The sequence below is a fragment of the Anguilla rostrata genome, chromosome 2, assembly GCF_018555375.3.
Source record: "Anguilla rostrata isolate EN2019 chromosome 2, ASM1855537v3, whole genome shotgun sequence".
NCBI lineage: Eukaryota > Metazoa > Chordata > Actinopteri > Anguilliformes > Anguillidae > Anguilla > Anguilla rostrata.
In genome coordinates this window covers 56,322,081-56,342,734 of record NC_057934.1, presented here as the reverse complement: position 1 = coordinate 56,342,734, position 20,654 = coordinate 56,322,081, and the positions used below count along the sequence as shown (strand labels likewise).

At 40.6% G+C, this 20,654-nt stretch overlaps 2 protein-coding genes across 8 annotated transcripts in view; one reads left to right on the top strand and one right to left on the bottom strand.

Moving 5' to 3' along the window:
* Positions 1-3,244, top strand: part of mrpl38 (mitochondrial ribosomal protein L38) — an 8,320-nt gene extending 5,076 nt beyond the window's left edge. Inside the window, exons 6-9 of the mRNA XM_064323296.1 lie at positions 120-165; positions 1,730-1,888; positions 2,242-2,378; positions 3,018-3,244. Of these exons, the coding sequence (XP_064179366.1) occupies positions 120-165; positions 1,730-1,888; positions 2,242-2,378; positions 3,018-3,154 (479 nt within the window). The 3' untranslated portion in view covers positions 3,155-3,244. The remainder of the gene's footprint in view (positions 1-119; positions 166-1,729; positions 1,889-2,241; positions 2,379-3,017) is intronic.
* fdxr (ferredoxin reductase) lies at positions 3,192-20,654 on the bottom strand. 7 transcript variants are annotated; one of them, XM_064323285.1, is made up of 15 exons: positions 20,419-20,654; positions 18,549-18,902; positions 17,851-17,978; positions 16,499-17,602; positions 15,341-15,430; positions 14,559-14,656; positions 13,784-13,879; positions 13,079-13,201; positions 12,769-12,882; positions 12,529-12,630; positions 10,777-10,884; positions 10,144-10,228; positions 6,599-6,783; positions 6,082-6,253; positions 5,667-5,806 (listed from the first exon to the last, which is right to left on the bottom strand). In XM_064323285.1, exons 4-15 carry the CDS (start codon positions 16,545-16,547, stop codon positions 5,796-5,798), a joined length of 1,233 nt encoding a protein of 410 aa, XP_064179355.1. In that variant the 5' UTR covers positions 16,548-17,602; positions 17,851-17,978; positions 18,549-18,902; positions 20,419-20,654; the 3' UTR covers positions 5,667-5,795. The 7 variants fall into 7 exon arrangements, with proteins under 7 accessions (XP_064179350.1, XP_064179349.1, XP_064179354.1 ...); XM_064323280.1 differs by lacking the exons at positions 17,851-17,978; positions 18,549-18,902; positions 20,419-20,654 and adding an exon at positions 3,192-5,340 and having other exon boundaries at positions 5,603-5,776; positions 13,079-13,177; positions 16,499-16,753; XM_064323279.1 differs by lacking the exons at positions 17,851-17,978; positions 18,549-18,902; positions 20,419-20,654 and adding an exon at positions 3,192-5,340 and having other exon boundaries at positions 5,603-5,776; positions 16,499-16,741.

The window sequence follows — 20,654 nt, the reverse complement described above, 5'->3', positions numbered from 1 at the left end:
ATATTCTCTTTGGTATAGCCCCTTTGGTCATATATAAATGCGATTTTCTATTTTTGTGTCTAATGCGGTTTTTCCAAAATGTTTATAAATACTTTCTGTACATGTATTGTTTGTGACAGATGAGCATCTTCTGGACAGTGAAGGAGAGTATGTACATTGGCTGGTGTGAGTATTTGGATGGGAAGTAACATGCTTTATTATTGACCAATGGTCACTATTGGTCTTGGAAACCCTTAATTGCTCTGGTATTAAATATCTGGTTATTGCTGTGGATGGATACTTATGGATGGATGGAAAAGCATCATAATTCAGATCCTCTTTTGGTGCTCTATTTCACCCATGGGGCTCACAGTATTTGTTCTCCTTCTTTGCTGTGAATATGTTGCATGCGAGACAAGAGCAGAGTTCATGGGAGCATGCAAGTCTTATTTCAGCCACTTGGTGAAAAATGGATTTGGGATATTGCTTTTATGATTTACCAAAATGTAATGTGTCCATAAGACATGTTATATAATACTCAGTGTTTGATTAACACTAGAAAGGCTGCATTCCTAGGGTATCAGGCTGATCCAGCATTACAGCATCGGTTTCTGTACCCACAGCGACCTCCTTTCATAAAGATTACGACACCATATATTGCAAAACTATTTTCTTGAAATAATGGACACATTTAAATCAATTCCAGCGTTCGTATTTCTAAATTACAGCAGTTTTGCTATAGGCTACAGGCTGAGGGGAAAACGTTATTTAGGCATGGCACACGCCAGCACAACACCCCTGGGAGGGAGATGCGGCAGTGCCGGGGATCACTGCTGGTTGCCGCATGGAGAGCGAGAGAGCGCACCCACACAAAATAAAATAATCACCATCCTCACCCTTCTCTCTCACAGGTTCCAAGCAAAAGCAATTAACTGAAACAACAAGCTAAAATAACAAAGACAAAAGAAAGTAAAAAAGAGCGGCAACCTTTCAGTTCTCCGCATGTTGTTGGCCAGGTTTTCACCTGACCAGCTCCTCCCACTTGTCAGTGGTGGATTACTTTTCTCCATCTTGTTAAAAGAAACAAAACTGAAATCAAACAAATAAATAAATAAATAAATAAATAAATGCGCTCTCGGTGTGAGCTCCCGGTCTCGGCCCGAAACTGTGGAGAGCAGCACGCCTTTAAGCACCTGGGCTGATTAGCCTATACAACCCAGGTGTGTGTGCGTTCTCCACCAGCCGGCGCTGCCGAGACCAATCCGGCTGTCCGGTGGACCAAATGCCACAAGGCATATTACAGGCACACTGACAAAATCGCTAAATTGTGCAAAACGAGACAAAACACAAAATTGAAAAGGTAGTCAAAGAAAGTGCAAGTCATTTCCGCAGTCATCACAAATTCAACTCTCTTCTCTTGCTATTTGGAGTGTGCTTTTTCACATGCACTGTGTCTATCCTCTTCCTCATCAATTACACAAAAACACTCAGCTTTGGTGTTTTGTGTGAGCAGGGACTGCACACAAATCAATTACATTTCATGCAGTCGTCATGTAGTCAATGCAGTTTACTTAGTCTCAATATCAGTGAACAAATGGAAATATGTCAGAGGCTCTGTCTTTGCGGGGTTTAAACCCATCATTTCTATAACTACAATGCTCACAATTATTCACTAGTGTTAAGCCATTCATTCATTTGTTTTTTAAATTTTTCTTTCATTTGTCTAACTCATTCATGTACCCTGTTCCAGAGGGAATATTCCAGGCAATGCAGTGGAATCAGGAGAGGAGGTGTGCCACTACTTCCCACCATTCCCAGCCAAGGGCACTGGGTTTCACAGATTTGTGTTCCTCCTCTTCAAGCAGGACGCCCCTGTTGACTTTGAGCACGACTGCCGGCCCTCACCCTGGTTAGTCTAGAAATGACCTCATCAGACTGCCTGTCACTGAACCATAAAGTACTATTAGATTTTACAAAACTTTGGAAACATTGCACATCCAGAGGGTTTCCTTCCTTCTCTTTCTCCTTCTGAATTTGGGGGTGAGGCAGAGTTCATTCTGAAGTCTTAGGCAGGCTGTCAGTAAGACCAAGCCAGAAGCTCTGAGGAAAGTGTACATGTGTATTTTTATCAATGAGGCCTCTTGGGGCAAACTGGTCTGCCCACAGCCTGTCTGTGCCTGTTTGTCTGTCCGTATGTCTGTCTGTCGGTCTGTCTGTAAGGCATATTAACATAATGTGCTGCCTTTTGACTCATGTATTCAGCCACAGTCTGAAGCAGCGGACATTCAAGACCATTGAGTTCTACAGGAGGCATCAGGACGTGATCACTCCTGCGGGCTTGGCCTTCTTTCAGAGCCAGTGGGACGACTCCGTCACCAGCACTTTTCACACGCTGCTCAGTAAGGTTCCCGCCACAGCATAAGGCTAACACCAGCAGGGCAGTGGTTAAAGGCTTGGGAGAAGAACACGGGAGCCATTTCAGATAACTGCCGAAATAAAGGAAATGCCAACCATAGTATCCCTCTATGAGCCTCTCGATGGACTGTTACTGATGAACTGCCAATTTATTACATTACATTACAGGCATTTAGCAGACGCTCTTATCCAGAGCGACGTACAACAAGTGCAACAAGACTTATGTCTTATGTCTGATTGTTAATTGAGAATGTTTCCATATCGATTCATAAGACACTTACTGAAGTACAACTTTTTGTAGGGTAGAAACATAGCTACCTTTGATCTGAAGGAACATTATCAAAACGGTAGTGTTTGTGGGTCCTGCAAATCAAATGGAAGCATGGATATTAAACTCTTAAATGAAAATTTGAGTTGTTAACTTCAGAATAGCTTGTAGGATGAATGGATGGGAAAGCTTCAGATAAAGTTAAACTGAAAATGAAAAGCTGAGAGACACATTGAAATGCTTACAGAGCATCACAACCTGTGACAGCAGTTACTGTCTGTAGAGGTAGACCAGTATCTGGAAATGACAAACTATTGTCTCACACCACCCCCCCCTCCCCATTCTGCTCATACAGACATGAAAGAGCCGGTGTTTGAATTTGACTGGCCCCCTGTCTACCACCCTCCTCAGAAGAAGTACCCCCACGGACAGCCCCTGCGCTACCTGGACCGGTACCGAGATGGGCACAAGCCCACCTATGGCATCTACTGACCCTCACTTACGTGAGCTTGTTGTACGCCAAGCAGTGTTGTACAGTATTTACATGTGCTTTATTTCAAATAAATACCAACATATAAGGGACTCATTCTACCTTTTTTAAACACACATGGTGATTTTACTGATTCTGCCATCAAGTTGCAAGTGGATTCACCACAGGTTCACAAGAGCACTATTTAAATTATTATTGTGAATTTTAAGACTCTTAAAAAGCTGTCAAGCTTGTCTTTGGAGCAGTGGTTTCTTGCCAAATTTCTTTCTCATAACCTATATTTAGATTTTTTTTATGACAAATTAATTTTTCCAGTCTTACGTTTCAATTTTCCAATGCAATCTGAAATGCACACCCACACATGTTTATGTGCTTTATTCTCATCTGACAGGTTTTAAAACTTGTTTTGTTCTTCCATGTCCCTCCGAGCTGAGTCACAATAATATTTCAGCCAATAAACACGTCTATAAATTTCCCCTGCTGTAGGAAAAATTTCAACTGATAAACACGCCTATGAATTTTCCCTGCTGCAGGCTCAATGCTTCGATTGCACTAATGGGAGCTGCCCTATTGCTCACATTCAATTTAGATCAAAAATGGCATTTATTTATAAATTTCTTCTATGCACGAAGGCCTCTTCAGAATGTGAAATTGTTACCTTCCGAGTCAATAGCATCTGAATAACTGTCCATGATACGCATGCCTAAAAGATAAACACTGTGAAGAGAAATCACAAAATCAAATGATTTCTATTATCTGGATGATTTTCGAGGACTTCCTTTTGAGATAGCATTCCAGTACCAGACTTCAGGGGCAAATGTGGAATAAACTTACTAATTACTAACTTTCACCCCAATAAGAGCAGACCATTTTAAAATGCAAGAAGCATCTAACTGGAGCCAAGCAATATGCTTGTCATATGTAAGGTTTTATATCGGCCTAAGTAAAGGTCATTCATAACAGAAATATGACTGCCATATTTCACACTGCCCTCCAAAAGTATGGTAGTGGTAGAGTGAAATAAATTTTTGCTATATACTTAGGGGATTTGCGTGGTCCCACCCTGCAGTTGTCTTGGCTGACCTGTACCTCGTTTCTGAGCCCACCAGTTGTTTGTTGTTGTCTTTGCAAAATGCTGTGCTTGATATACTCAGCTTCTGTGCTATCCTTCTGAATTCTGTCTCTCAGCTTACAGATTAGTTGGCTTTTCAGCCATAGTTAGCTCTCTGGTCTTCATGATGGCGTATGCCTCCAAAAGCAATCTATTGCAGATGAAAACAAAGGCTAAAACCAAGTGTAGACACACACTGCTCTTTTATGTGAGCACCATCTATGCAAAAGAAACACTTGAGCAGCATCTGTCAGTCATCCATTAACTTGCTTTTGCACAGCTGATAATGAAGGAACTCAAGACAAAGACAGCCGCTTCTGTAAAATGAAACACATGCGCATGTAAATACAATGAAATAAAAGCTGAATGTACTACTTATTCATCCTTTGATCTCACGTCCACGTGCCTTAAGTACACAGCTCAAATAACACATTTTGGACTACCGCTACCATACTTTCGGAGTCAGTATTCAGGAATGTTCACGCTGTGTACTTCATTCCTGCGTGTGTTCCTGTTGGCTGTCATTTGGTTGATGACAGCACTGGCAATGTCTGCCTAATTGTTTATTGCTTTCCAAATACAGATGTGTACGGCCTTGTGTGGGAATGGGAATATCAGTCAGGCAAGAGCATCTCAAAGGAACTCTCCAAATGGTCAGTTTTTCTTAAAGTTCAAGTCCTGGAAGTTTTCCTGATGCTCTAACAGCAGCATTATCAAATGAGTGGAATTATGTACTTCACAATCACAAGTAATATAAGTGGAGCATGTTTGTTAATAATACCAGTAATACCACGAATGTCTGCCAGCAGTGATGAACGGAAATTGAAAAAATATGAATCGGTTCATAAAAAGAATCATTAATACTCTACAACTGGCACACAGTTACAGTAGTTAGCTTAGTCACATGATTGTGTCTGTGCATGTGTTTGTAGTGTGTCCCTGGCTCTTAGGAGTGGGCTGTCTTCAGCATCTCAGTCACATCTAACAGCTTTTCCCTTGGCTTTCCCACTGCCGTCCCTCTCTTCATCTCCTCTGCATCGATCTTCTCCCAGTCTGAGAATGACACTGGATTCACACCTGCAAAAACGAAAAAAAGACTTGGTTGGTGTGTCCAAAACTCCACTCCCATGACCAAGTGGATCATCAACACCGAATGAACAAGTACAGGGAGGAAAGGTTATATACAACTGGGGCACAAATCCTTGAGTTAACCGATTTGCTTTCCCTTTTGTAAAAACAGACACCAGGCCGTGTGTGGCTGCTGAATTAGCAGAGCATAGAACAGTTTGGTGCCGGTCTAATGCATTTTTCTGTAGTACAGTGAACCTGACTGCAGTACCTCGCTTTTGAAGGAGGGGAGTGACAGTGTGTGATCCTGGCTTGACAGTGGAAACATCCAGGACGCCCGTCTCCATGTCCTTGATAAGCACCCGGGCAGTGTCAAAGCTGTCGTTCATGGTGGTGGCGATCACGCCTGTGGGGCCACGTTTGACCCATCCACTGCAGTACAAGCCTCGATGGGTTGAGACAAATCACAGAAACGCTAAATTAAATGAGTCAAGATTAGACCAATCAATCCACGTATACATACAACCGGTGCTCTCGTGCCACGTTGCCTGATCCTAGGATTTTAACTTGAAATTCCCTCCACTGAGAAAATAATAAAATTTCAAAATTTCCTTTTGAAAACAAATTAACAGTTGATTGCTTTAGAATCAACTACACTGCAATGTCAACAAGCTTGTTCTACACCACCTAGTTCCATAACCAAATAAGGTATGCTGGATGAAAATTTTTCCACTGCGATAACAGCCTTACCTGAGGCTTGCTGGACTCTGCCCATTGCATTTGGGATGATGGCCTTGTGATGGTCAAAGGGCACAGCAGGGTCAATTGGCAGGCTCTGGTACCCGATGCTGCTTATAACCATTCCACACTCTACGTCTTCCATCTCACCAGTCGGCACCGCCCGGGCACCTTCCCCTGAGCCCTAGGCACGACGGATACAGAAACATACCTGGGTGATCAGCAACAGGAAAGGCACTTCAAACGCAGACAAAACGTGCACATGCAGATCAGGGTAGATGCAGAAACACTGAATGCATACGCAAAACACAGCCAGGCGGTGGTGTTACTGACTGTACTGCATGTCATTGGTGACCCTCTGCTACAGTGGTACTGGTATTTTTATTTTAAACGATGCCAAGAGGGCAATCTGTCTGTTTAAGCTAGGAACTAAACCAAAATGACTGGTTAGAGTTGTGTGCATTTTTTAAACGTATAAATACTGTATAAATCGGCATGTGTCCGGTTCGGATCGCTCGGTCCTCCGTACCTCCAGCCGGTTGATGCCCAGCCGGATCCCGGCGGTCTGGGTCAGATCCGGGGAGGGCAGAACCTCCACCGGGCTGCGCAGGAAGCGGAACCCCCACTGGCGGGAGGTCAGCGGTGCACCCGCGGGCCTTTCCTGCGCTGCCTTCATCATCAGCTCAGTCAGCCTCTTCCTCGGCCTGGGGAGGTCTGAGTACACGTGCATACCCGCAAAAGGTCACAAAGCACAATCCTACTCAACATGCGTATTACAGGTATTATTAGCCAAATAAGTTCATCTCTGCCATTTGATATTAATCTCTCAACCTTCTGTATGCATGTAAAAATAGAACTTTGCTATGTCTTAAAGGTACTAATATGAAATGAGCCCCTTTGATTTTACCATGCAATCACCATTGTGACTTGTGATCAAAATGTTTGTGTAACTGGTGGTTAAAAATGGTAGGTGAAAAAAAAAATCAGTTTTAAATCCACTGTTCCAGCAGTCGAGTATCACAGTGAGACTGCTGTTTTATAGCTTCAGCTTAACATCTAAAACGTTAAAACATGTTCGGTAACTTTGAGATGATGCATTTCAAGGGGTATATCCTAATGAGATACATTTGTGTATATAGTTAGCCGTAGTAGTAGCTCGCATATGATTTAGCCTCGTTATGAGACGGCTACGATGTGAATAACTGATGGAGTAATTTAGGTGCAGTAACTCAAATGCTACGGAGATTCCCTGTTCAAACTTTGAACGCTCACGCTCTGTTGGAGCAAAGTGACCATTGCAAAAGTGTTTGACTACAGACTGCTAACGTAGCAAATAATTCCTATTATTGCATCCAGTCACCCGACCAGCCTTGCAGTTAGAAAATAATCATGACGTCAGATGACGAGGATACTAACAAGGAGAGCCTTCCATAATATGGCATAAGAGAGAGAGCAGCAGACCTACTAAAAAGAAGTGAGTCCATGCCCCCCAGATGTTCCTCCCAATATATCAGGAGCAATGGCCGTGCCTCTGACCCTCAAAACTTCCGCACCATGCATTTTGCACATTGTGCAATTATGATTTTGACATTAGCCACCAAGGAGCTTCAGGTAATAATTTAGCTAAACCTCTAGTTACAAAGGCCTACATTCCTAGATAATTTTTCAATTGAATACTTTTTTTTTCATTAGGCCTATATGATGTGTGCCTATATAAGCTAATTCAATTATTTAATTATTAAATAAAAATGGAAATCATGAACAGAAACTTGGTTTTATTCATAATTGACAGTGTTTTACATCGCAACATAAGTTTTTCTTTTTTTACATTACAACGTAAGCTTCTGTAAATACTTGAAAATGAAAACATATGTTACAATATACAGAATAAATTATTTCCATTTTTATTAAATAATTGAATGCAATTATTTTATGGTTATCTGATTGTAGAAGCACACATATCATATAATGAAATATTAATCATGAAAAAAATTGTTTTAAGCAGGTGTACTCAAACTTCTGACTTGCAAGTATATCATAATATAGCCCAGTGCAGTGCAAGTGATATTTTAGAATCAGGTCAAATTATACATATTGGACTATTGTGGTACTCAAAATATTTTCCTAAGGTTGGCAGGTCTGGAAAGAGCAGGAATGACAACAACAGCCCAGCTGCCTTTGACGTTTATGATGTTTTGACTAAAATTGCATAACAAAGATCTAATCAACAAAACATTTAAAAAAAACACAATGTTTACAAGTCAAGTCTAGGACTACATTTCCGTGAGACAGATACGGCAGATGTCAGATATGGACTGTTCAGAAGCAAGTGTCTGCAAAGCAGATTCAGAATTACAAGTCGTGCCCTGACTGCGAAAGACAAGGGTTTACTGTACCTATGGTGTACCTACATGAGTTTCTAGTGTACCACAGAGGAGTTTGTGCAGACTGGGTAACCAATGTATAACCAATAGCTGTGGCATTACCAGGCTGACATGCAAAGACTGCAAACTGGCCTACATGTCACAGTGAATGAAGCACAGACTAATATTCCACTGGTCTTTACATAAGCATGACCTTCAGCATCACGCTTATTTCACCTTATGAAAAGTGCACTGTCGCTTCATGCTGTGCAAATACCAACCACTCTTTCACCTTGTTACTTTCTCTTTCTGCAAGACACATCCGTATCTCTGTTATCGCTGTTATTCACTACTTCTCATGTATATGTTAGCAAAAAGTCAATTCCAAACAGATATTAGAAAGTTTTTTTTCAGTCAGAGTAGTTGATGTGGAATAACCTGCCAGGACACGTAGTAGACGCAGAAACTCCAGGGATTTCCAAGACCAGGCTTGATACGGTGTTCGATACTATCTAGTCCTTGAGTAATCAGAGCACTAGGTACAATTATGTTACATCATCTCTTTCCTACCAGAGACACTGGAAATACAGGCACACAGTGATGCCACATACAGACCTCCTTAATACCATCAATAAAATGTTTTTGTCGACAAGGGAGCCGCAGGCAAAACGAGGTCAGATGCCTTGATGAACAACTTTCCAGTCACAATGTTTTCACTACAGCACTGAATAAAGATGACAGTGTAAACATTTTCAGATGTTTTGACTCTAGAATAACTTTAACATAGAAAACACACATGCATTGCAATGCATCCAAGTTCATTTGTTTATAAAATAAGAACTTTCACTTTTTCACACATTTTACTTTTTAAAACTGCTGATTTACCATGATCAAACCTTCTGTGATGATAATTCTCCAAAGAAAAGAAAAGTCACAGGTCATTAAATGACGACTCCTAAACCCTGTATCACCTAAGGTTACAAATCTACCCTACAATCTCAAAGCCACCAGGCACCTCCATACTCAGACAGGGTTGTTTACTTTCTGGTTTCTAGCTTCAGTTTTTATCTCTATATCTGACTGCACACTGCATGCCCAACATGGGGAAATGTCAAAACAATTTGGTTCTGCAATTATGGAGATCTGATTATGAAGTGAGCATGATCTTACTGTTTAAAGAACGTGTTATTCTAGCACACAAACGGTGCCTGTGGATAACGTGCAAACCTTGTTCATTATCAGCAAGTGGAATGGAACACTGATAAAATCAAGGCTGTCAGAGTCAGAGGATCAATGCCAGGCTTCAGGGAAGGTTACTGTGTAGTACACACATACGGTGATTATTATTTTATTTAAATGTATCAGGCTATGATCTTTGTAAATCTAGAGCAAGTGTGCATGTTGTAAAAAAAACAATTACATACTTGAATGGAATGTTTTATGCAGTATAGTAAAAGTAGTGTTATACTTTTCATAAAAGGAATTTTTAGTTTTTTTGTTTTTGCTTGCAATGGGGAAGCAGCCCTTAAAATTGATCTTTGCCTGCTGTGTGTCACTTGATTGTATACCCAGGCACAGCCATCCCTGGCACAGTCAGGATTTGAATCTAGGCTCTGGGACCAGATACACTGCACATGGCTCACGGCCTCCCTGTATCTATTTTTTCAGCCTCTTGTCTCTCTAATCTTGCTCCTCACCTTTGCCTTCTTACCTTTCAGTACTTCTGCAATGCCTTGAAAGTCTGCAGACAACATGTCAGGTCTGTTACCAGGCAGGTTCACCATCTCTCTGAGCTCCTGGGAGGGGGTTGCAATGAATATGCAATTATTAGCAGCACTCAAAAGATCACCCAGAAAAAGTGAAAATGAAAGCTTATTAAGAGTGATGAACCTGACATCACCCTTTTAGTTTAGTACATAATTTATCAATCCACCCTCATTAGTTGATGAGCAGATGACAATATAAGAAATATGTCTTCTGTGACAACGAGTGCATGTAGCATTTTTGGGCAGAGCAAGCTGTAGAGTAGGGAGTGAGAAAATCCGATTTTCCAAGCTGCTTGGATTGAAAAAGGTTTCCTGTGGTCGAAGCACAAAGGATGGAAGCCGATCTCTAGAGTCAAATGCACTTTTGGAAGTCACTTAGGCTAAGAGTCTGGCAAATGTCTCTGAAATTACTCTGAAATGTCTGTCTTCATAAAGACAACCATATGATGCAGATATAAACCACTGAAAAGCCTATGATCAACCATATTGGTGCTGAGCTGGCCATCTTCAGGTACCAGCTTCAGCAATGTTTTGGGGCTGAAGTGTGTTGTCAGTCATCTGGCAGTAGGCAGGCTTACCTTGATGGTGCAGGCCACCTGAAGGGGCCCCCGCCGGCCCACAATCAGAACCCGGCGCACCCTGCTGGTAGCCAGGGCCTGCAGGGAGGGCTGTGTGATGTCTGTCTTCTGTAAAGCGGATTGGCACAGCGAAGAACGAAGGAGTCAACTCTCTTATAGCACAACAAACGACTGCCATTCTGCCACTTCCAGGGATGTATCTTATAACTGCCACTCATTACTCATTTGACTTGCAACAGAGCCAGAATGACAGTTTTTAATATGAAAGAATATTAGTAAACTCTCAAACAGACAGACAAGCCAACAAATGCATAAAATATAATTTGTGGTTGACTCATCATCATGGCCAAGATGAAGTTGCAATTCTCAATTCTCAGAGCTGGCATACAAAGATTGTATAAAGATTTTTTTCTTTTTTTTTTATGAGCAAGTAACTTACCAAAAAGGTCCTGCAAACTAGAACGATACCAATGATTACCTGCTTGTTCAAGAGTGCAGGACAAATTTGCTGCAGCAGGGGGGTCCAATCTAATCTGAAAAGGGCCGGTGTGGGTGCATCATCAGGTGTCTTAGCGCTGGGCTAAAACAAAACCTGCACCCATACCGACCCATGTCAGGTAAGCCTGGACACTCCTGTGCTAGAGGGTTAATAAAACAGTTTGGAGGAAATGTTCCACGCATGGAAACATTAACGGACAAATAATAAAAATAAAATAAGTTGCGGTACTTTGAATCCTAACATAACAGCACTGAAATTTGACTGGATGTCAGATGTGTTTCGTTTTTGTTTTTCTTACAAAAGATAACTGGCTGAGTAAAAGAAAACTTTTACGCCTTGTATTATCTCATTCCTGCCCCTCCAGGGAGATTCCTGTTTCCAAGACAACAATTACGTGATTTAACATTGCTGAACAATAACATGAAGTGATTTGTGATGACAAGCAGCCCTTTCAGTTTTACAAGCAGCCCTTTCGGTTTTTTTTAAGTTTAAAAAAAACCGGAACAAGTGGGTGTAAAAGAAGAACAGCTACACTTCGAGGACTACTGAAGGACGTGTTTTAGATAATTGTTGTTGTCAAACAGGAAAACTACTCCCACACAATGCTAGACATTTATTTTGAAATTCTGAGATTTGAATGCTACAATTGTGATTTCACATCACTTAAAATTTCTTATCAGACAAAATGATACAATGTTAATTGAATATAAGCCTCAGTCTGCTGATTGCAGTGTTATTAAATCCAGCAATTGATCAAAATATTAGGTTGCCAGATGACAGCATATAGTACATCACAAACAATTAAATGCATGCTTCATTAAAAGATTCAAAAATTTCTATAATCATGGCTCATATTACACCGATACAAAATGATCCATATCACTAGGGTCCTGTCCTGTATAAGGGCATTGTGGTGGCGGTTAGCTCTGAGTAACTGTAAATCTCAGTAAACTAAATCAACAGGGCATTATATAACTATATGATTGACTACCATGAGGGAGATAGCTAAAAATTATACATCAGGCAACATTGGACAAACACTGGACCAACTTAATTCAATAATTATGAAAAATATGTTCTATGAAAAATATCACAAAATGTGATATTCACTTTCAATTGCTAGTGTATTATTATTTGGTCTTATTTCCATTCTATTGTAATAAGGGAGGAGAGAAAAGGGGAGGAAAGGTGAGTCTTCTTCATCACATCTGTAGACCTTCACACAAATGTACTGTACAAGTTCCTGCTCTCACCGTTAAAACGTCAAGGGGAGAAAGCAATATTCTGGCCACATCTAGAGCCACGTTCCCCTGGCCCAAAATAACTGCCGTTTCACTGCTCAGATCGGGATTCAACTGGACACAGAAACCCAAAAACACATCATTACACACCGGCATAAGCATGTGAATCTCAACATCTGCTATAAGTTTAATATCAAAACAGGCCTGTATTCCACTAAAATAGTGTGGATATGAGAGTGGGGGAAAACTCACGCCTTTGTTGCTGGGGAGCCCATTGTACCATCCCACAAAGTCTTTAGCGGAGTAAACTCCTGAGAGATTTTCCCCCGGAACTCCCAAAGTGCGGTTTCCCTCAGCTCCATAGCTCTACAAACATGCAAACATGTTACACAGACAGACACACACACTACCAGAACTTAAAGCAGGTTTGTTTGTTGTATTAATGCTTTGTGAAGACAGCACAAGTGCAACCTCAGACTCAATGCTTTCCAAGGACACAATGAAAAGGAGAGAGAGTTTAAGCCTTTGAGCTCATTTATACGGTGACAAAAGGAATACTCACCAGCACGACAGCATGATAAGCCTGTTGCAGTTCTTCCACACTCACGTCCTTTCCCACAGTCACGTTGCCATGGAAGCTGCAGCGTTCATGCTGGGCAGTCTGGGTAAAAGTGTTGATGACATTCTATAGAGAACACAATGTGACACAGGGGGACAGAAACAAGAGCACCACAGTTGGTCCACAGTTACCTTTGACTCCAAGGTAATACTTTATTGGTGAGCATAAGTATGCTCGTATATGTTCAGCACAGATCTAGACTTTGTCTGTTGTCCACAGCTGAGGTTTCCAAGCCTCAAGAATAGGTTGTAACTTCCGTATGTAACCTCTGTCTTTTTTAAAAGTTGTCCTTTTTCCATGCGGTTTTCTTTCGTTATAAAAGCTGTCACTAACTGAAGCAAGACTCATTTGTGTATGTCACAGATGTATGCAGAGCTCAGATTGTTGAATAGCGCTCAGAGCAATGAGCCGTGTGAGTGAGAGCACACCTGAGTATGACCTGGTGAGCGGAGCGGGGCTTAATTAGCCTTCAGCTTCACTGATTAAATGTATACTCTACTAGAGTTACTAAAAAACCAAACCGAGCATCAGCTCTGCAATGACATACAGGACATATAGTAGTGACACTGTCAACATTTGTTGCAGGTGAACTTCACCTTTCCTTTAAACTAACATTATGGATTCCAAAGAGGAACAAAGGGCTTTTACCTTGACTTCTGGATGGTCAGGTGCCACCCCAAATCGCACAAGCCCGAAGGGTATGGGCAGCCGCTCATATATGTCTACCTGGATGGCCGGATGAGCCTGCAAAAAGGCAAAGGGACACAAATATCAGTATGTTTATCGTGGAAAATGGCTGTTGGTGAACTGAGATCTATTTGATTCTATTCTTTGAACATTTAATCTAATTGTCATTTAGGACTTGTGTTTAAATCGGCATAATAAATGTTAAAGGGTGTACTGGAAAACCTTCCCTCATGACTTTTAGAATGAGTGTAGTACTGAAAAATAAAATATCCAGTACAATATATTTAATTGAAAGTTACACTATAACAATTTTGCATATAAATATGGAACATCACAGCTGCTAGCTAGTTAGCTAAAAAACCAAAAGCAATAGGGCCAGAACAGGATAGGTCTGGCTTCTGGAGCAATCAAACTTGTGACAGGAAACAGGAAACAAAGCCTGAACAAACAACAAAACTAACTGATGAATGGCTTTTCTTTCTCTCTCTCTTTCCACTGATTAAAGGACTGAATCAGGTTTCCTGTTTTTTTCCAGAAATCTTGAAGATTGATCGGTGTCTGGCACCATCCATGTAAAGTTTGAAGGTTTTAACTAAAATAGTGTCTAAAGCGTTGAAATGGTCTGAGTAACTTTAATAGCATTGTCTGGTACCTCAGATTATTCTCTGTCCTTGTGAAGAAGAACTATGCATTAGAAGTGCTTGGCCCCAACTGAGGCTATATCAGGAATTCTCACTTTGAGTAGGTGTTGAGCGGTGTAGAAGCCTGCTGGTCCTCCACCCACAATACAAACCCTGGGACAGGAGCTAGGTGTACATGCCAGCCTACGCAATCCTGTGCAAAACAGAGCATAATCAATCATACATTCAGGTCCTGACACAGGTCAACCAGTGAATCCTGCTGACCATGCAAAGAGACAGGTATGACATCACTGTCTCCATCAAACTCCAAGCACACAAGTATCCAAGGTGAGCGAATCTAGGCAGACTAAAAGTGGAAAGCTGAGTAAGAACTTGTCAAGGCTGATCTACCTAAACTTAAACTTAAGCAATATCAAATGATGGACAGATGGCTTTCTTGAAGGGAAAATAGACCACTTGTTGTGACAAAGCAAACACGCATCCTCTGTTGTAGAGCGGTCGCCACACTGCATTTACGCACCACTTAAAATTTGATGTGTGAGGAAATGATTATGCTTTGCCTAGAGGACCCCACCTAGGTTAACAATCCAGGCAGCTCTTTACTTCAATATCACAAATAATTGGTTTAGGATTTTGAAATGAACCTGGGAACTCCAGTATGTACATGGTTCTAATCTTATCACTCGTAAAATTATTTTCAATAATGAATTGCTTTCACAGAAAAAGACAACTCTGTCAATATGTTTACTCCGGTTAAATGGGGGAAAGCCACATACCATACAGGTAAATCAGAAACGTATTGCCTTGCGTAAATTCAACTTCCTGTTCAACAGCGACCCACATCCGTCATGTGACACATCGGTACTCGTGTACTCACCACTGGTTACTGTAGCCCTGGTACACTTTGTTAGTAGTGATTTCATCGGCTTGAAGACGAACATTCTGGACGTGTTCATCTCGACGTGTTCTTATGAAATGGACAGAAAATGCAATTTTTTAAAGCATTCACTACAAATAACCAACCCGATTGCACGCACTTGAGGTCCTTTTTCTAGACAGATATAATGCTTCAGTTCAAGACTTGTCTTATGGAACGACTAGCCATTTAGATATTCTTATTCACAGACCGTAGTCCACCTACCGCGAAAAATTCTACTTTCGGTGTGACAAGCACGCTAGCTAGCTCTATGTTTTTAAATCATTGTAATATTTAAAATTAACGGTTCACAATTGTATGTAAGTAGATACCTAACACCACATGAGTATGTGCTGTACTAGCCCTTAAGATATGTCTTGTCTTATTAAAGACTTGTCCGATAATTTGTCAAAATAAAACCGTTCAGATTAGCTAGCTATTAAGTTTTAGCTAGATTGTTTTACCGTCCCGCGCAGCAGCGCCCAGTCCTGCAGAAACAAGCAGCTAAAATGATAGTTCCGCTTTTATTTGTAATTTTAGTTAGACTTTGTGCTGTCCTCTGCACGCTGACACCAGGCTAGTCCACAGGACTGACAGCGGAGATAACACCAGTGTAGTTAACACCATGTCTGCCTGATCAAGGACATGTGATTTGCTATTGTAGTTGCTACGTAGTAGTCAGTGCCCCTTGAAATAGTTTGTCCTGTTCAGGTTTGTATCGCTGGTTATTAAACCTTTTCCTCGAAAATAATCACAGCAATTTGGGTGCACCTTTGAAAAAAATTCCTTTATATCGTAACTGCTGTACCCAAGATCGAGTTGATCTGCAGCTGCTCGTCTGTTTTGCCTTGTAGTTAAATTAATGCCGTGACAGCACTGTCGTAGAGAAGATGCTTCCATCTGTTACCTTTGACATCGATTGAAAAACAAGCAAGTTCAGCCTTCTCGGTTACTGAATCTTCTGCCAAATACTGTATGCACCAACCAGCACGACTCTTTTAAAGTCCTCCAGGTCTCCTCTTAGAGTCATGCTAACCACGATTATGTTGTTAAACAATTCCATCTATATCATATTTAAAACAGTAATAAATAATCGTCATTTTGTTTTGTAGTACTCACCTTCCCTTAGATTGTGGCATGGCAACGTTCTGCTCTGCCAAAGCCACATATTCCCCCTTTTCTCACAAGAGAAATGGTAGCCATGCCTGTCTTGCTATTTCTGCATTTGAATTGAACTGATGCACTTGTACGTCGCTGTGGATAAGAGCGTCTGCTAAATGCCTGTAATGTAATGTAATAATCCATTTAGGATCACAGCGGAAATTAGCTGCAGGCTTTCTTGTGTATTTATCTTCTATAGATTTTGCTAACATGTTGATAAGATGTTTATTTTTATCATCAACTTTATAATATTTACATTATGGCACAAATACAAATTGCAACTAAGTTTCCACATTTGTCAAAGAAATAGTCAATAGCACAAGCGTCAACTTATTAAGGAAAATGTAACATTTTATTTGCACAAGAAAATGTTTCAGCTTGCTTACTTGATTATTAAACTGAGCATGAGTGTAGACATTCAAAATAAATAATAGAGGTTTGGATGATCATGGTTTGACTACTTTTTGAGCAAAACATTTTCACTTTTATTGACTGCATCATTGGGGAATCAAATGCATCGTCTCCCTTTTCCAATTACGCTGTGTCGTATCGGCTATTATTGTAGCTTATCACATGATACTAACCTGTTTGTTCTAACCTGTTATTTGCCAAAGTGTATTTTCCTACAGATCAGCGACTAAGCAGACATGAAGGACCAGGATGTGGTGTAAGTTTTTTTTTTTAGAAATGACAGACTTGTGCTGACATTTACATTCTGATGAATGTCGCACATTTGAGGTGACTCATGCACACGCAAAAATAAAGTATAATGACCTCCCCAACACATACACTATTAAATGAGGTACTTAATGGACCTCTGTAGGGATAATAACAAACATACACTACATAAACAGTTACTAAAAATTATATCAATAATGAATGATTATCAGAGCACACAAAGACATCAGTTTGTCCACACTTTGAGAAAGAAACACGCAAAGCTGTCCTCTAGTTCCGTCTAGTTACTCAATTATTGTGATAAATGTACTGCATGTCACTGTGTTGGGGACAGAGTTGGTGATGTCTCTGGTTTGTCACAACAGGCCTGTAGCTTTCTTTGGTCTGTGAGGAGACAGGAAACAGAAAGATTAATTCTGCCTCTACTCCGTAATGAAAAAGGTATATCAAAGACCAAGATAGAAAGACAACAAAAAATTTTAAAAAGCTGGGATGTTCAGTGATCATGATTAAATTGATGCTATTACTAAAAAATAAAATAAAATAAATTTAATAGTAATTCCTTCAGTAGAATGGACTGAAGAGTGCATGTAAAAAAAAAAGAAAAAGCGGCAACACATCATTTGACTCACCCTTGTGCACCGCCACATCAGTACACCGAGGAAGACACAGACCACAACTGCGCCTGCTGTCACACTCAGAAGGAACAAGATTTGTTGCAGGTTATGAATTCTGTTACAGTCCTCTTTTGGGTCCCTCTCTAAACAGGAAAAGAAACAAAACATTACTTTGACAAAAGGCACCCAGTTTTAGTAATTAATTTGTGGTTCTGATTACAGTACTTTCAAGGCATGCTGTGCATTGTCTTTTTTTGGTCACAGTGCTGAAAATTCAGATATTGATCAGGCCTGTGTAATCATACACTCTGCACTGTGACACCATGCCTTGCCTTATTATCTACATCTGCACTTTACCAGACTCTCCCTCTGAAATTCCTGCTTGTGAGACAAAGTGTGTTTGCGCAGTGCTCAGATAACACACTAATTTAATGAGCCGAAACCTGAGCTCAAGAGCCCCATACCACAGATTTGTGGATGTGGTCACTCCTTAACTGCTGCCTCCTCACATTTGAAAAGCAGGTTCAGAACTGACAAGGTTTTGTAGCACTTGCTAAACACACAGATAGTGTACATGCTACAAAACTGTTGAGTGAGCAACTGTTATAATGCAGCAGAGGTTTTGAGGAGTTCCTAGTCACTTAAAACTCAACTATCATAATCAACACTGGTCAGCTCTCTACATTCTTGTAAAAGTGCTTTTCCCTGTGTACCTCGGATGATGATGATTGTGTCCGTACTCTCGTATCTCTTCACCCCCCCAGATTGTTCATCTAGTTTGCTCCAAATGCAGTAGTACCCATCTGAGTCTTTCACTCCCAGCAGGGACAGCTGTAATGTGTAGTCACAGCATTCACCGATCATGGACAGCCTGTGCTTGTACTCTTGGTTTACAGTGCGCTTTGAGGTACCCACTGAAAAGTACAGCACCTCCAGTTCCTTAGAGAAGCGTCTTTTCAAATAGAGCCCCGTTGGATTGATCAAAGTGGTTCTACATTGTATTTTGGCTGTTGAGTTCACCTTCATGAGCGAAATGGCTTTTGGGCTTTGGAAAACCACAGGGGATTCTGGAGAGAAGAGAGAAGAGGATGACAAAACATGTATACATATGTTGGATCTACAAAATTCAAGATCTTTTAGTGTTCTCTGGAGAATTATCTTTTGCGCTTCTAATTTTGCATTGACTTAACTATCTGCATATCTAAGACAGAGAATTGCTTGAAATAATTTCTAAATTTCGAAATATTAAAATGTAGTCCTTATGAAGTAGGACATAAAGGCTTTAGTGTACTTGCCTCAACAAGTTAAGTATTGTGGAATGTGTTCATTTTAAAGAGGAATAGTTTCAAGACTCCTAAAATGTATGTTTTTGGTCATCACCGACAGGGCATGAATTTTCAGATCTGTCTCTGTCAGACACAGACTTCAAACAAACTTCCTCTCACTCTAGTTTGTCGCTTTTCACATTTATTCTTGTATGCGAGAGAAATGTATATTTGGCATGATCTGTGGTCATTCGTCTTCATGCAGTTCTCTCTTGTGGATTATATACTTTTAAGTCAGAAGTTCTGCATTGAGCTTGACTTCTTTGGACATTACTCCATCTTGGTTCAATTGTTAAAGCTTCCACTATGAATGACAATGTCTGACAAAATACCCCTGTCTTAATGCAGAGATGTCGCTTTAAACAAAGGACTGTTTCTACATAGCTTATGATTCAATTGCTGGGCTGGCTCGCCTGCTGCGGTGTGATAACTGCTATACATTTAACAGTGCCAAAAGCATGTTATAGTGTCAACTTTCCCTCAGAGTTATGCTATTTTTCATCACAGAGAGACACGTTTGGTTGTTCATCTTTTGACAATTCAGTGTGTCCAGATGATGAGCCCATATGAGCCTTTACTTCTCTGCATCTCTTTGAATGTGTGATGTTGCTGTGCTAATGAACAAATAGGCATAATGGAATATAACACTGCAAAAACCAAAAAATAGTCCATCTTAACAAGTATTTTAATCTTATATTTTGATTGAAATTTCTTTTTATATTACTTTCTTTGCTAAATAAGATGAGCCAATGCCAAGGAGGTGCAGTTACTCAGTTCAAGATTTGTCAACGGGGTAAGACAATTTCACTTGTCAAGCAGAAAGTAACTCAAAACTAAGTTAATATTTTCTACTTGAGTCTCATTACATGACTGAAACACTTGTCAAGACACAACTTTTTTTTGCATCTCATTTCCTCTGAAGTGCCCCCACTTCACTCACTGAAGTACCTTAGAGACCTGAACCCTTGACCACCCAACTAAGTCTTTTTCTTACCCGGATTACAAATGATCTTACAGCAGTTGTAGAAATTTGCATAATAAATTGTAGTTTTCAACCATTAGATTAAGCAGGCTTTTTGTTCAGTGATGTCCAGTTGAAATCACAAGGCAAGTAGTGACACATCTTGTCATATATCAAGGTAAATGACTTAATAATATAATTTTAAATGATATTATATAGCTGCCTCTGCAAAAGCAAATGTAATTGCTTGCACACATGATTTCTCACAGGGACAGATACACTGGACTCCACTCTTACCTGCCCTTGCAGCCCCGGCTAGAGTGAAGAGGAGTCCCAGCACACAAGTCCACCGTAGAACCTCCATTCTGTTACCTGTGGTCAAAGTGTGCCTGGTCGAGAGCTACAAATCTTACTGTCTCATGTTTATCTCACATCACTGGCTACTGGCAAGATGAAATGGTAGCGAATAATAAATAGTCATTTCCTCGATGTGTGCTGCACCCAGGAAATGTGGTTTCTGTTCTGTTCTCTAC

Bases quoted from the DNA above. Each gene is read 5' to 3' on its own strand.
- fdxr (XM_064323279.1), bottom strand. From the start codon at position 16,547: ATGTGGCTTTGGCAGAGCAGAACGTTGCCATGCCACAATCTAAGGGAA. The intron at 10,885-12,528 runs GTGAGAGCAGGA...TCCGCTTTACAG, and splicing joins CTCCCCTTGACGTTTTAACG to AAGACAGACATCACACAGCC. The intron at 6,784-10,143 runs GTAAGAAGGCAA...ACGTGTACTCAG, and splicing joins CATTGCAGAAGTACTGAAAG to ACCTCCCCAGGCCGAGGAAG.